The 14,573-nt window shown below is 36.8% G+C and overlaps 1 protein-coding gene and 2 pseudogenes across 1 annotated transcript; 2 read left to right on the top strand and 1 right to left on the bottom strand.

The window, feature by feature from the left end:
• Window positions 1–202: 202 nt before the first annotated feature.
• LOC102896766 (zinc finger protein 792-like) lies at window positions 203–4,558 on the top strand. Its single transcript, XM_006926895.3, has one exon. It carries the CDS (start codon window positions 218–220, stop codon window positions 1,874–1,876), a length of 1,659 nt encoding a protein of 552 aa, XP_006926957.1. The 5' UTR covers window positions 203–217; the 3' UTR covers window positions 1,877–4,558.
• A 3,992-nt stretch (window positions 4,559–8,550) lies between these two features.
• On the bottom strand, window positions 8,551–8,669 carry LOC112474830 (annotated as a pseudogene).
• Window positions 8,670–12,755: 4,086 nt separating this feature from the next.
• Window positions 12,756–13,472, top strand: LOC107196747 (annotated as a pseudogene).
• The last annotated feature ends 1,101 nt before the right edge of the window (window positions 13,473–14,573 follow it).

The raw sequence follows: 14,573 nt of genomic DNA, 5'->3' as shown, positions 1-14,573 counted from the left end.
GTTGGAGACCCTGCCTTTCCACCCATACTGTACCCCATCCTTGTGTCCTTGGTCCTAGTAAGACCTCCTGTGTTTGGTCTTAATAAGACCTCCTGTGTTCTGCAGAGCACAGCAGAGTGGGCCATTCTTTACCCTGACCTTAGGCCTCTCATCTTCCCAATAATCCCATGGACTGATTCCTGCATTTGTGATGGGGCTGTTTTATATTAAAGTTAACATGAACTTCACCAGCATTTCTTTACTTTCAGATGTGTTCCGTGGAATGGAGGGTAAGAAGTCACCTTCTGAGCAAAGTGTTTCTGTAGAAGGAGTGTCACAAGACAGGAATCCCAAGGCATCTCTATCTACTCAGAAGGACTACTCCTGTGACATGTGTGACCTACACTTGAAAGACATTTTATATCTGGCTGAACACCAGGCAACACATCCCAGTCAGAAACTGTACATGTATGAGGCAAATGGGAGAGAGTTTGAGTTCGGTGCAAACCTTCACCAGCAAAAGATGCAGCAGGATGTAGACAAGTCTATCAGAAGGGAGGAGGGTAGGGCCTCCCTTGTGAAGAGCTGCAGAGATGACACATCTGAGAAACCTTTCGCATTCAGCGAGGGTGGGAAGGACTTTGTGGCCACATCTGGCTTTCTGCAGCATCAGGTCATTCACAATGCAGAGGAGCCACAGCAGGGCACCGAACGTGTGGAGGATTTTCACACTGTGGAAAGCCATAACAAATGCAGTGAATTTGAGAACACTTTCAGTAACAAACCCACACTTGCTCAACACCAGAGAACCCACACTGCAGAGAGGCCTTATGAGTGCAGCAAATGTGGTATATTCTTTAGCCACACTGCTGGCCTCTTACAACACCAGAGAGATCATAATAGAGGAAAGCCTTATGAGTGCTGTGAATGTGGGAAATTCTTTAGCCAACACTCCAGTCTCATTAAACATCAGAGAGTCCACACTGGTGAAAGCCCTCATGTGTGCAGCGAATGTGGGAAATTCTTTAGCCGAAGCTCCAATCTCATTCAACATAAGAGGGTTCACACTGGAGAAAAGCCTTATGAGTGCAATGAATGTGGGAAATTCTTTAGCCAGCGCTCCAACCTCATTCATCATAAGAGAGTTCATACTGGTAAAAGTGCTCATGAGTGCAGTGAATGTGGGAAATCCTTCAACTGCAACTCAAGCCTAATTAAACATTGGAGAGTTCACACTGGAGAAAGACCTTATAAATGCAATGAATGTGGGAAATTCTTTAGCCACATTGCCAGTCTCATACAACATCAGGTAGTTCACACTGGTGAACGGCCTTATGGGTGCAGTGAATGTGAGAAAGCCTTCAGTCGAAGCTCTGATCTCATGAAACATCAGAGAGTCCACACTGGTGAACGGCCTTATCAGTGCCCTGAATGTGGGAAATCATTTAGCCAAAGCTCCAGCCTCAATAGCCATCGGAGACTTCACACTGGTGAACGGCCTTACCGGTGCCCTGAATGTGGGAAATTCTTTAACCAAAGCTCCAGCCTCAATAATCATCGGAGACTTCACACCGGTGAGCGGCCTTATGAATGCCTGGAATGTGGGAAAACCTTCAGACAAAGGTCTAATCTGAGACAGCACCAGAAGGTTCACAAACCAGACAGACCATATAAGTGCAGTGAATGTGGAAAAGCCTTTAGCCAAAGGCCTACCCTCATTCGGCATCAGAAAATTCACACTAGAGAAAGGAGTACAGAGAATGTACTACCTCCTTCAATTCAAGAACACACACTAGAGAGAAGCTCTGAGAGTAGTTTTTATAAGGGAGCCATCAGCCAGAAGTTAAACCTTGTTCATCCAAATATTCACACTGGGGAGATTCCCTATGAATGCTAGATATGTTGGAAGCTTTCTGGAGCTAAATTGCATTTTCAGACCATGGACTTTACCAGAGTTTTGTCACTGCTGGTGTTTGTGGCAGAAGCCATCTCAGCTCTACCCACTGGCAGGTCTCTAGAGTGTATGTCAGCTGCTTCCTTGCGCTCAGGGAATGCAGACCTCTGTCCTCTCTACAAGGGAATGCAAGTAGCCTGTGGCCATTAGAGTGCCTCATTCCATTCCATCGTGACTGGTTTAGCTGGGCTCATGACCCATCTTTGGCCATGAAGACTTGAACTGAGTTCTGCTGGCAGCTTGATGAGGTTTCCCTTTTTCGAGAACATTGTTGATCTCATATGATGCTCATGGTGAATTTATCCAGCCACTGTATTACCCATTCCAACAACTACCTATTTTAAATTGCTCTGGTTTCAGTGATAATAAGGGTCTCATTGATAAAGCCACCTTTAATCTTCTGTGTTCTGATCACTATGTGTAATGGATTGAGACCAGAATTAGGGCTACCAAATGAACAGGGTTTCCAAATTTATTGCCTCAGAAGGAACAGCAGGATGGCAGAGAAGAGCTCTCAGTCCAGATTTGGCTTCAATTGTATTACTATGCAAGTCCTCCTAGGTAAAATTGTAGGGTTTTTGGCCTAATGTGGTCTGAATGGCATAAATGTTTGTGGATTAGAAATTACTCTGAGGTGGAGGCATTTCTGACAAACTCTAGTGCATCTGAGAGCAGTACAAATTTGCCCCCTTGTTTTCAGGGGATGCCTCATATTCCCTAGCTCTGTTGAACAGACACTGTTTACCTGACACCTGCCATGGAGCCATATACCTTGAAGTCTAACATCTGGTTTACAGGTTTCTCTAACTGTAAGACTTACTGGGCCCAGTTGGGACCATAATTTGTACAGAAACACTGGGCAGGGGTGATAACAGGGAGTAAATGAGACTGCAGCAAACTAGAGAGAATGTACCTGTTCTAAAACTGAATCCTCAAATGTTCTCTTGAATCTGACTGTGCAGAATTCAAACTTTGCAGAAATATCCAAGACCTCCAGACCTCTGTCTTATTGGCAGAGTAAATGATCTAAAGGTTTTTTTAATTATTGCAGGCTCACTGCACTATTCATCTCAAGGTCATTGCTGCAATGGCAGGAAAATGGTGATTGAGAAGAGGTAGATCCTGTACTCTAGGGATAAAGTATTTGTGACAGCCACTTTTGCTGCCAAGGCAAGGAGAGATAGTAGAGTCAATATAAGGTTGCCACATCTTCCAGTTTTCCATAATGAATGGAAATCAGGTTTTTATGTGCAACTATTTCTTTTAATGCTTTGTTGAGATGAAATTGTCAGCAAATAATTGACTGTACACATTTGATGTGTACTCTTTGATAAGTTTTTAAATATGTGTATACTCAGGGAACCAACACTGTTGTCATGATGAACCTATCCACCACTCAAAGCTACCTCATTCTCTATTATTCCTCTTTGCCATCCCCAGGAAACCATTAGCCACATCCCAAGGAATGTATTGGTTTACCTTTTTTTCAATATAGTCTTTTCTACAATTTTATGCAATCAGAATCAGAAAGTATTTATATTCTATTTTTTGTCTATTTTTTGTCATACAGCATAATTATCTTGAGACTCTTGCATGCCGTGTGTATAAATAGTTTATACATGCATGCTGAGTAGTGCTCTATTGAATGAATCCACCATATTTGTTTATGTTTTATTTTTTAAATTAAAAGTCTAATAAAATACACATAAAATTTACCATCTTAACTATCTTTAAGTGCACAGCTTAGCAGTATTAAGTACATTCATATTGTGTGACCATCACCACCATTCATCTCCAGACCTCTTTATCTTGTAAAACTGAAACTCCACACCCATTAAATAATAACTCCAGATTCCCCCCTCCAACCGCACTCTTTTGCATGTGGATATCATCTTACAATGGATTGATCTTAGCACCCTTGTCAAAAATCATTCCATATAGTGAGGGTTTATTTCTAGGCTCTATTCTATCCCATTGGTCTATACGTCTGTCTTTATGTGAGTACCTCACTGTTTTCATTAATACAGCTTTGTAGTAAATTCTGAAATTGGGAAATGTGAGTCTTTTGACATTGATCTTCTCTTTCAAGATTGTTTTTAGCTATTCATGGTCCCTTGAGGTTCCACATGAATTTTAGGATAGCTTTTTTCTGTTTCTGCAAAAAAGTTATTGGGATTTTGATAGGGATTGCATGAAATCTGTAGATTTCTTTGGTAGTATCGATATCGTAACTACTCCATCCAATTCATGAACATGGGATGTATTTCCATTTATGTCTTCATTTCAGAAATGTTTTGTAGTTTTGTAGTACAAGTGTTCACCTTCTTGGTTAAGTTAATGCCTAAGTATTTTTCTTATTGATGCTATTGTAAAAGGAATCATTTTCATTTTCCCACTCAAATTCTATGTTTAGAAATGTTTAGAAATGCGACTGACTTTTCTATGTTGGTTTTATATCTTTGCTGGATTCATTTATTGGTTTTAACAGTAATTTTGTAGAGCCTTGAGAGTTTTCTACATATAAGATTATATTATCTGTGAACAAAGATAATTCTACTTTTTCCTTTACATTTTGAATGTTTTTTATTTCTCTTTCTTGCCTAATTCATCTGGGTAGTACTTCCAGTACTATATTGAACAGAAGTGGTGAGAGAGTCTTTAACCACTGAGTATGGTGTTAGCTGTGGGTTTTTCTTATGTGGCTTTTATTATGTTGAGGCAGTTTCTTTCTGTTCCTAGTTTGTTGTGAAAAGGTATTGAATTTTGCCAAATGCTTTTTTCTACATCAATTGAGATGATCATATCTTTTTTCTCTTTATTCTCATTTATTCTGTTAATGGGGTATATTACATTGGTTGATTTTCATATAATGAACTATCCTTGCACTCTAGTATAAATCCCACTTAAACATGTGTTTAATCCTTTCAGTATGCTGTTGAATTTTCCTATTATCTTATTAAGGATATTTGCATCAGCGTTCATAAAGGATATTGGTCTGTACTTTGCTCATAACTTTTTCTGGTTTTGGTATCAGGGCAAATAAATTAGGAAGTGTTCCCTCTTCGAGTTTTTGGAAAATTTTGACAAAGATTAATGTTCTTTAAATGTTTGGTAAAATTCACCAATAAAAATGTCAGGTTCAGAGATTTGTTTGTTTTTTGAAGGTTTTTGATTAATCATTATCCTTCCTTGTTATAGATGTATTTAGATATTCTCTTTATGATTTGGTTTTCATAGATTTGTGTGTCTAGAAAATGTCTATTTCATCTAGAGTTTCCAAGTTTTTTATATACACTTGTTCACAGTACTCTTTTCTCTTTTTATTTCTGTAGGCTTGGTAGTAATGTCCCCACTTTTATTTCATATTTTAGTAATTTGAGTCTTCTCTCTTTTTTCTTAATCATTCTAGCTAAAGATTTGTCAATTTTTGCTAATCTTTTTGAAGAACAATCTTCTGGTTTTATTGATTTTTCTCTGTTGCTTTTTATTCTTTATTTCTCTCTGATCTCTTATTTCTTTACTTCTAACTTGTGATTTAGTTCTTTTCTAGTTCCTTAAGTTGTAAAGTAAGGTAATTGATTTGAAATTTTTTTTAATGTAAGCTTTAAAGGTGTAAGCTTCCTTATTACTGCTTTTGCTGCATCTCATAGATTTTGGTATATTGCATTTTTGTTTTATTTCTAAGTATTTTCTAATATTCCTTGTGATTTCTTCTTTGTCCCATTGATTGTTTAAGAGTGTGTGTTTAATTTCCACAAATTTGTAAATTTTTCAGTTTGCCTTTTTTTATCAACTTCTAACTTCCCTTTGAGGTTGAAGATATTTTGTTATAATCTCTATCGTTTTAAATTGATTAACCCTTAATTTGTGGCTTAACATGTTCTCTCATGGAGATGTCCCATGCGTACATGAGAAGAATGTGTTTTCTGCTGCTGTTGGGTAGAGTCTTATGTATGTTTCTCTTAGATCTAATTGGTTTCTTGTTCAGACCTTCTACATAGTGATTGCTTTTCTTTTTTTGTTTTCAGTCTGTTTGTTTTATTCATTATTGAAAATGGGTTATTGAAGTCTACAACTAATGTAGAATTGTCTGTTTCTTCAATTCTGTCAGTTTTTGCTATATAGTTTTTCTTTGTTGTTAGGTACATAAATGTTTATAATTGTTATATCTTCTTGCTGTATAAAACCTTTTATTACTATATTAAGATGGCCTTCTTTGTCTCTTATAACCTTAGAAAAATTTATGTATTTTATCTGGTATTAGTATAGCCGCTCTTACTCTCTGTGGTCATTATTTGCATAGGATGTGTTTTTCCATCATTTCAGTTTCAACCTACTCATGTCTTTGGATCTAAAGTTAGTCTCTATAGACAACATATAGGTAGATATTTCTTTTCTTTTCTTTTTTTTCTTTTTTTTCTTTTTTTTTTTTTATTCTGGCAATCTCTGTCCTTTGATTGGAGAGTTTAATCCATTTACATTTAAAGTAATTCTTGATAAGAAGGGATTTACTTCTGTCATTTTATTTATTTTCTATATGCCTTATAGCTTTTTTGGCCCTCATTTTCTTTATTACTGTCTCTTTTGCTTTTTATTTTTTAACATGAAACATTTTAATTGTCTTCTCACATCCTTTTGTTTATAGTCTATAGCTGTTTTGTGATTACCATAGGGATTATATTAAAAGTTCTAAAATTATAACACTCTAATTTGAATTTAGATCAGCCTAACTTCAATAACATACAAAAACTCTGCTCCTATACAATTCTGACCCCAACTCTCAGTTATTGGTGTCACAGAATTATATCTTTATACATTGTATGTCCAAAAACAGACCAATACTTGGTTTTTAAAATGCACTCGTTTCTTAAATCATGTAGAAATTTTAAAAATGGAGATACCAACCAGTTACAATAAAATAGTTTTTACCAAAGATATTTTTTCCTTCATGTAGTCTGTATTCTTTCAAGTTAGTCATTGTACTTTCATTTCAACCTGATGGACTCCCTTTAACATTTCTTGCTGGGCAAGTCTAGTGATAACAAACTCCCTTCGCTTAATTTTTCCAGGAATTTTTAATTTCTCACTTTTGAAAGACAGTTTTGCCAGATATAGGAATCTTGGTAAAAATGTTTGTTTGTTTGTTTTCTGCACTTTGAACATACCAGCTTACTGCCTTCTGCCTTCCAAGATTTCTGATGAAAAATCTGTGGATAATCTTATTGAGTATTCTTTGCATGTGACAAGTCGTTTCTCTCTTGCTCCTTTCAAGATTCTCTCTTTGTGACTTTTGACACTTTGATTGCAATGTGTCTTGTTTCAGGTCACTTTGAGTTCACCCTTCTTGGAGTTCATTGAGCTTCTTGGATGTTTATACTCATGACTTTTGTCAAATTTGGGGAATTATCAGCCATTGATTGTGTGTGTGTGTGTGTGTGTGTGTGTGTGTGTGTGTGTGTGTGTGTTCGTGCTTGCTTCTACTTTATTTTTAATTAGCCCACACATGAAATTTGAGTCATTCCCCCATACTTTTCATACTTCTCTACATAAAATAAGGAATAGACTTTCAGAATAAATTTTTGTGTTATTTTTTTCAGAATTGTATGATAAATGCATAGTGTGAAAAATACAAATCCAAGGACTTGTGAGTTCCTTTGCTTGGCATGCTGCTCTTGCTGTTTTAACAGAACTTTGGTTTTGAAAGACAAACTTAAAATCTCTATCAAATATTTCTTTTTTCTTTTTCTATCCTGTAGGAACAAAAGGAACCCGTATATGATTTTTTATTTATTTTTAGAGGAATGGTGTTTTTTATTTTATGTTGGGGTGACCTGATTTTTTTTTTAATTCTTATTCCCCCACCTCTCTCTCCTTTGACAACCAGCAGCTTGCTACTTATATCTATGGGTCAGTTTGTTTGGTTTTGTTTATTCGTTTGTTTTGTTTTTAGATTCCACATGTAAGTGAAATTCCATGATATTTGTCTTTCTCTGTCTCTGACTTTTTTCACTTAGTATAATACCCTCTAAGTTTATCCTGTTGTTGCAGATGGCAAGATTTCATTCTTTTTTATTGCTAAATAGTATTCCATTGTATGTATATATATATGTATGTATATGTATATGTGTGTGTGTGTGTATGTATCACATAATTATCCATTCACCTATTAATGGATATCTAGATTGCTTCTATATATTGGCTATTAGTAGTAATGCTGCAAAGAACATGGGGTAAATATATCTTTTTGAATTAATGTTTTTGTTTTCTTTGGTTAAATACCCAGAAGTAGAATTGCTGGATCACATGGAAACTCTATTTTTAATTTTTAGAGGAATCTCCATACCATTTTCTATAGTGGCTACACTAATGTATAGTCTCACGAACAGTGTATGAGGGTCCCCTTTTCTCCACATCCTCATCAGCACTTGTTATTTGTTGATTTATTGATGATAGCCATTCTGGCAGTTATGAGGTGATATCTCATTGTGGGGTTTTTGTTGTTGTTTTGGGGGGAGGGTTTTAGGCAAGGGAACCCTTGCTTGACCTCACAGATTGCAAGGACCTCGCAGTTTACAATCCCTTATTTTTTAATTTTTTATTTATTTTATTTTATTTTATGCCTACAGCACCCGGTCTTCCTAGGTGGTCTCCCATGCAAGTACTAACCAGGCCTGACCCTGCTTACCTTTCGAGATCAGGTGGGATTGGGCTTGTTCAGGGTAGCATGACCGTAGATGTCTCATTGTGGTTTTAATTTGCATTCTCCTGATTATTAATGATGTTGAGTATCTTTTTATGTATCTGCTGGCATCTGTATGTTTTCTTTGGAGAAATATTTATTCAGGTCCTCTGCCTACTTTTTACTGGGTTGTTTTTCATTTGTTTGTTTGTTTGTTGTTGTTTGGGGGAGTCTTATATGACTTCCTTATATATTTTGGATATTAACCCCTTATCTGATGTGTCATTTGCAAATATCTTCTCCCATTCAGTAGGTTGTCTTTTTGTTTTATTCAAAGTTTCCTTTTCTGCACAAAAAATTTTTATTTTGTTATGTCCCATTTATTTATTCATTTGTTTCCTTTACCCAAGGACACATATCTAAACGATTGCTAAAGTCAGTGTCAAAGAGTTTACTGCTTATATTTTCTTCTAGGAGTTTTATGGTTTCAGGTCTTTCATTTAAGTCTTTGATCCGTTTTGAGTTTATGTTTGTATATAGTCTAAGAAAGTGCTTCAATATAATTTTTTTATACATATTTGTTCAGTTTTTCTGACAACGCTTGTTAAAGATACTGTCTTTACCTTATGGTATATCCTTGCCTCTTTTGTCATAGATTAGTTAACTATATAAACAAGGATTTATTTCTGGGATCTCTATTATATTCCATTGGTCTATATATCTACATTTAGGCCAATACCATGCAATTTTGATTACTGTAGCTTTGTAGTAGAGTTTGACATCAGAGAGTATGATATCTCACTGTTTTTCTTAAGATTTCTTTGGTTATTCAAGAGTCTTTTATGGTTCCATATAAATTTTAGGATTCTAATTGTAAGGACGCCATTGGTATTTTAATCGGAATTTCACTGAATCTGTAAGCTGCTTTAGATAGTACAGGCATTATTTCAAGTTATCTCTCTTTCCTTTCCTCACTTCTCTTTCTGGGACTCTCACAAAGTGTGTGTTGTTACTCTTAAAGGTGTCCCAGAGGTGCCTTATATTCTGTTCACTTTTCCTTAGTTTTTTAAAAGGTTTTCTTAAGGTTTACTGATCTTTTTCTTCCGTCTTCTCGTTTCTACTTTTGAGTTATTTATAGCTCCAGAATTTCCTTTTGATTTATTTTTATGTTTTCTATCTCTTTTGTGATATTTCCATTTTGTTCATACATCATTTTCTTTACTTTCTCCATGTCTTCTTTTATTTCTTTGATTATCTATAAGGCAATTGTTTTAAAGTCTTTGCCTAGTGTATCTGCTGTCTGATCTTTTCAAGGAACAGTTCTTGATGACTTTTTCCTCTTCGAATGGGCCATACTTTCCTGCTTCTTTGTTTTTCTTATTTTTTGTTGAACACTGGACACTGGAATCTAATAATTTCATTAAGTCTGGAAATCAAATTCTCCACCTTCTTCAGGGTATGCTATTTTTATTTTATAAGTTTCTCAATGTTGTAGGCTGTCTCTGCTAGGGATCAGCCAGAGGTGTAAACTTAAGATCATCTGAGGTCTTTTCTGAGACTGTGCCTTTCTATGTGCAGTAACCTTCTAAATTCCCTTGAATATGTGGTTGCTTTGGAATGTCTTAGTCCAAACTATCTGGCTCCCAAAAGAAGAAAAACAGGGAAATGAAGGGAGATATGTGCTGGTGCCTTAAATCCCCTGGAAATTGCTTAAGGTGGAGAGGGGCTTGCAACAGTGAGATGAAGGTTGCACAAAGTGGTGGCTGTCCACTTCTGTGTCTTCACCTCTGCAGTCAGAAGCAGCAATCAGATCAGAGCACAAATCCTCAATATTTGGAGAGCAAGGTCTCACCTGGCTCCCACAAACTATATGCAAGCTAACCAGGGACATATGCACAGCTGCCTGTCGCAGGTCAACGATATGGGGAATGGGTAGTTGCTACAGTGCTAAGGGCTGAAATTTACCAAAATTAATTGCAATTTACTGTCTAAGCCTTCTTCAGGAAGTTGTAAGCCTTTGTATAGGCTCCAGAGTTAGACACATTTTGCAATACAATTGTTGTCTAGGTGAGGAGATGAATTCCTGGTGCTTCTTTATCATCTTCCTAGATTTCTTACTCAAATGAACCACAATTTTTTAACGCTTCTGTTAAATGACATCTGGCTTTTTGACTGTTAAGTTATTATGACAGTGATTGTACAGGTCTTCATATGGAACTATGCTTTCATTTCTCATTTTAATATCTAGCAGTGCAGTGCAGTGCAAAACTTAAAGTGCAAAATTAAAAATTTTTGGAAACTGCCAAATTGTGTTCTAAAGTGGTTATTAAGTTATATTCTCCCCAGCAGTGAATAAGAAGTTCTGTCTACTCACCAACAATTACCATGATCAGTATTTTTAATGTTTGCCATTCTAATAGGCATGTAGAGTAGAATCTCATTATGGCTTTACCTTGCATTTCTCTAATGCATATGATCATGAGTATATTTTATGTGTTTATTTGTCACCTATCTTCTTTGGTGAAATGTCCATTCATATCTTTTACCTGTTGTTAAAATAAATGTTGGTTGATATTTCTATTATCATTAACAAGAATACGGTGACACAGCAAAGAAGTCTGTTGAAACTTCAGTCATTCATCAATTATGTTAGTAATTTGCTTAATGGCGTAATACTTTTTGAATACTGAAGGAACATTTCCTCAAACATTTGTGCTGTTCCCAGTGGAAAACAGACACAATACACAATAAGTTTAATCTGAATTGTTAGCATACTCTTGACTTCCTTAGATCTTCACAGCAAATGAAATAATAAATCAGTCTCTAAGGTGTAGTGTTTACCACACAGCCAATTTTAAGCTACAACTTTAAGTCTCTGAAGTGAAGTTGAGAAAAGATGTGTATTAACACACCATTGTATTCTATTTCTACTATAGAAATATAATCGACGTAAATAACCTGTAAAACATAGATAATAGTAACATGTTTCAATTAGAAAATAATGAGTTTTGAGTATCTATTAACTTGAAAATAAACAGAATAACTGAAGTCTGAACTACATATATTAAGATATACAATTTGATAGATGTTTACACATATAAAATTAAAGGTTTCCTCGTGCTTTGTAATTTCTTTGTCCCTACCTGCTCATGTTCGGGAAACCACTGATCTGCTTTCTGTCACTATACATTTGTTTACATTTTTTAGAAAATTACATTAACCTGGGAGCAGCTTAGATAGGTAGTTATAGTTCAACCTCCTCCATGAAACCGCAGTCAAGCTGTCTACTAGAGCTGCAGTCTCTGAAGATGCCTGAAGCTGGAAGATTCGATTTCAAGCTCTTTCCTCTAGCTGTTGACAGACACTTTGGTTCCTTGTTGCATGGGTCTTTCTTTCTATAGAGATGCTCATCGCAAGAGTTCTCTCAAACCAAGTGATCCAAGAGCGAAAATATAACCTAACATTGGGGGTGATATGCCCTCACTTTTGCTGTACTGTAGTGTTCTTATAAATGAACTCTGGCAAAATGTGGAGAGATACACAAAGGTGAGAAGTAGGGGTTTGGGGGCAATCTTAGAGTCCCCCACTATAATTATACGTTTTTCCATTTTTGGTAGTTTAATGATGACATATTAATTTTCAAATATCAAAGCTTGCATTCCCGATACACTCTACTTTTTCTTGATATGTTATCCTTTTCATGTATAACATTGGATTTACTTTGCTAAAACTTTGTTCAGGTTCTGCCTTTATGTTAATGGAGAATATTGATCTGTGGTTTTCTTGTAATGCCTTTGTCAGGTTTTAGTTTCAGTATAATGTTAGCATCACAGAATAAGTTGGGAAGCATCTCCTACTTTTCCATTTTTTTGGAATGGTTTGTGTATAATCGGTATGTTTTCTTTCCTGAATGTTTGGGAGAATTCACCACTGAAGCACTTAAGCACATAGTTTGCTTTGTGCAAAGGTTCCTATTTCCAAATTTAATTTCTTTAAGAGATACAGGGCCGCCCAGTTTCACAGAAAGGACTTGGCGATCGACACCTGCTTCAGGCCCGGCACCGCGCTGCTGGGTCTTTGCGGGGTTAGGTGGTGGAGGGGAAGTGTATGTGGAGGAGGAGACATGGAGCTCCCATGCGCAGAATGGCGGCTCTAGCTACCACCAATATCACCTGCATTGGGAACCCGGAGGCGGCCTCGGTCTCATCCTGTCCTTGGAACAATGGAACTGGGGGTGCGAGTTGGTTTGGCCATGTTCATCGTGGGGGCGCTGTTGATGCTGTAAGTGCTGAAGGCGGCCGGCGACAGCGAAGGCTTGGCGACAGCGAAGGCTTGGCGGCATCTTCAAGCAGAAATCTTCCCGCTCTTCTGGAAAGCCCCACTACTAAACCAGCACCGAGCACCCTACACGCGCCTTCCAGCCCTACAAGTGAAACTTCCAACAGCACTGTGAAACCGTCTACAACTCCAGCTTCCTCAGTCTCAACAAATCTGACTTCCACCACCTCAAAGTCTACACCCAAAATAACAAATATTTCACAAAACACATCCCAGATGTCCACATCCGCGACGACCATAACCCACGATAGTTCCGTGACATCTGTTTCTTCATCAGTAACAATCACATCAACTATAAATTCTAAAGAAAATAAAGGATTAAAATTTGATATTGCAGCTTTGTCAGTAATATTGCTATCTATTTTTTCTGTTCTTTACATTGAATGCAAAATGTATTATTTGAGAAGAGACATTGGATATAGAACCCTTGATGAAGATGTCATAATTTCAGGAAATCCAAGGACCAATGGAAAGATTGATGCAACCCTGCCAATTAGTTTAAAACAATATGATATTGAGTGACAAGGCCAGTAACTGGAAGAGCTCACTGACGGGCACAATGCCACCTGGACATACAAATAAGAAGCTTGTGACGGCACTCAGGATGTTGATAGTATTTGTCACTCGCACAAAGAATTTCAGTGCTACTCAGGGCTGATAGATCCTAATTACTAATGCTACAGCAGAAATTTTATGTGTAAACCGTGTCTTAAGCCTAATTTTAGTTTGTGTCTCTTCAGAAAGCATCAACATTTTATACGTTTTAAAGCTTTAGTACTTGGTTTCTAAACAAAATTCACACGCCCCCCAAAAGAGACCAAATAAAAGCAGAAACAATACTTGGGCTTAGGTTTGAAAGCCACTAAAGAGCCTGGATTTTTATGAATAACTTCTTTTGAGCTTTCAATGGCATTTAATATTTCTTTTTTCTCTGTAATTTCAGCAAATTGCAATGCTCAACATGATTTAGTTCTTAAATAAGAAGTCAGAATATTTGCAACTGTGAGAATATTGTTGCCACTGGCAATTGCTTCATTTTATATTCCGCTATTATATATTTAGTTAATATTTTTGAGATGTAGAGCTTCTTTCAAAACCTAGAAATGTTTAATGTAGTGTAAACATCCCTAACTTAAAAAAAAAAGAAAAGTCCCTTATGTGATTTCCTAAACAACATTTAGAGTGCCATGTAGTCAGAACTATCGATTAATGCTCTGTTTATTGCCAGGGGTTGTGCCCCTCCCTTCAGGCTACTAAACTCACAGGATGGAAATGCTACATTTTCCTGCACTGTCGATTTTGCTCAAAAATTTTGGGAAACAGCATTTTTATACTAAAACACCAATGTATTCTGGAATAAATTCTTAGGAAGTGTTAAAATGGGAATTTTTTAAGACAGGAAAATTCCTGCTTCCTTATTTGGGTACTCTTTAGACCAGCGGTCCCCAACCTTTTTGGAACCAGGGACCAGTGCTCCTGTGAGAATCTAAGGCCTGGTGATCTGAGGTGGAGCTGAGGGGTGATGCTAGCGCTGGGGAGCAACTCCAGATACAGATGAAGCTTCACTCGCCCACCGCCACTCACCTCCTGCTATGTGGCCCGGTTCTGGCCCATTGCCGAGGG

Source organism: Pteropus alecto, unplaced genomic scaffold (assembly GCF_000325575.1).
Source record: "Pteropus alecto unplaced genomic scaffold, ASM32557v1 scaffold7, whole genome shotgun sequence".
In the NCBI taxonomy this organism is placed as follows: domain Eukaryota; kingdom Metazoa; phylum Chordata; class Mammalia; order Chiroptera; family Pteropodidae; genus Pteropus; species Pteropus alecto.
This window is presented reverse-complemented; position numbering and strand designations above follow the sequence as displayed.

Bases quoted from the DNA above. Each gene is read 5' to 3' on its own strand.
- LOC102896766 (XM_006926895.3), top strand. From the start codon at position 218: ATGAACTTCACCAGCATTTCTTTACTTTCAGATGTGTTCCGTGGAATG.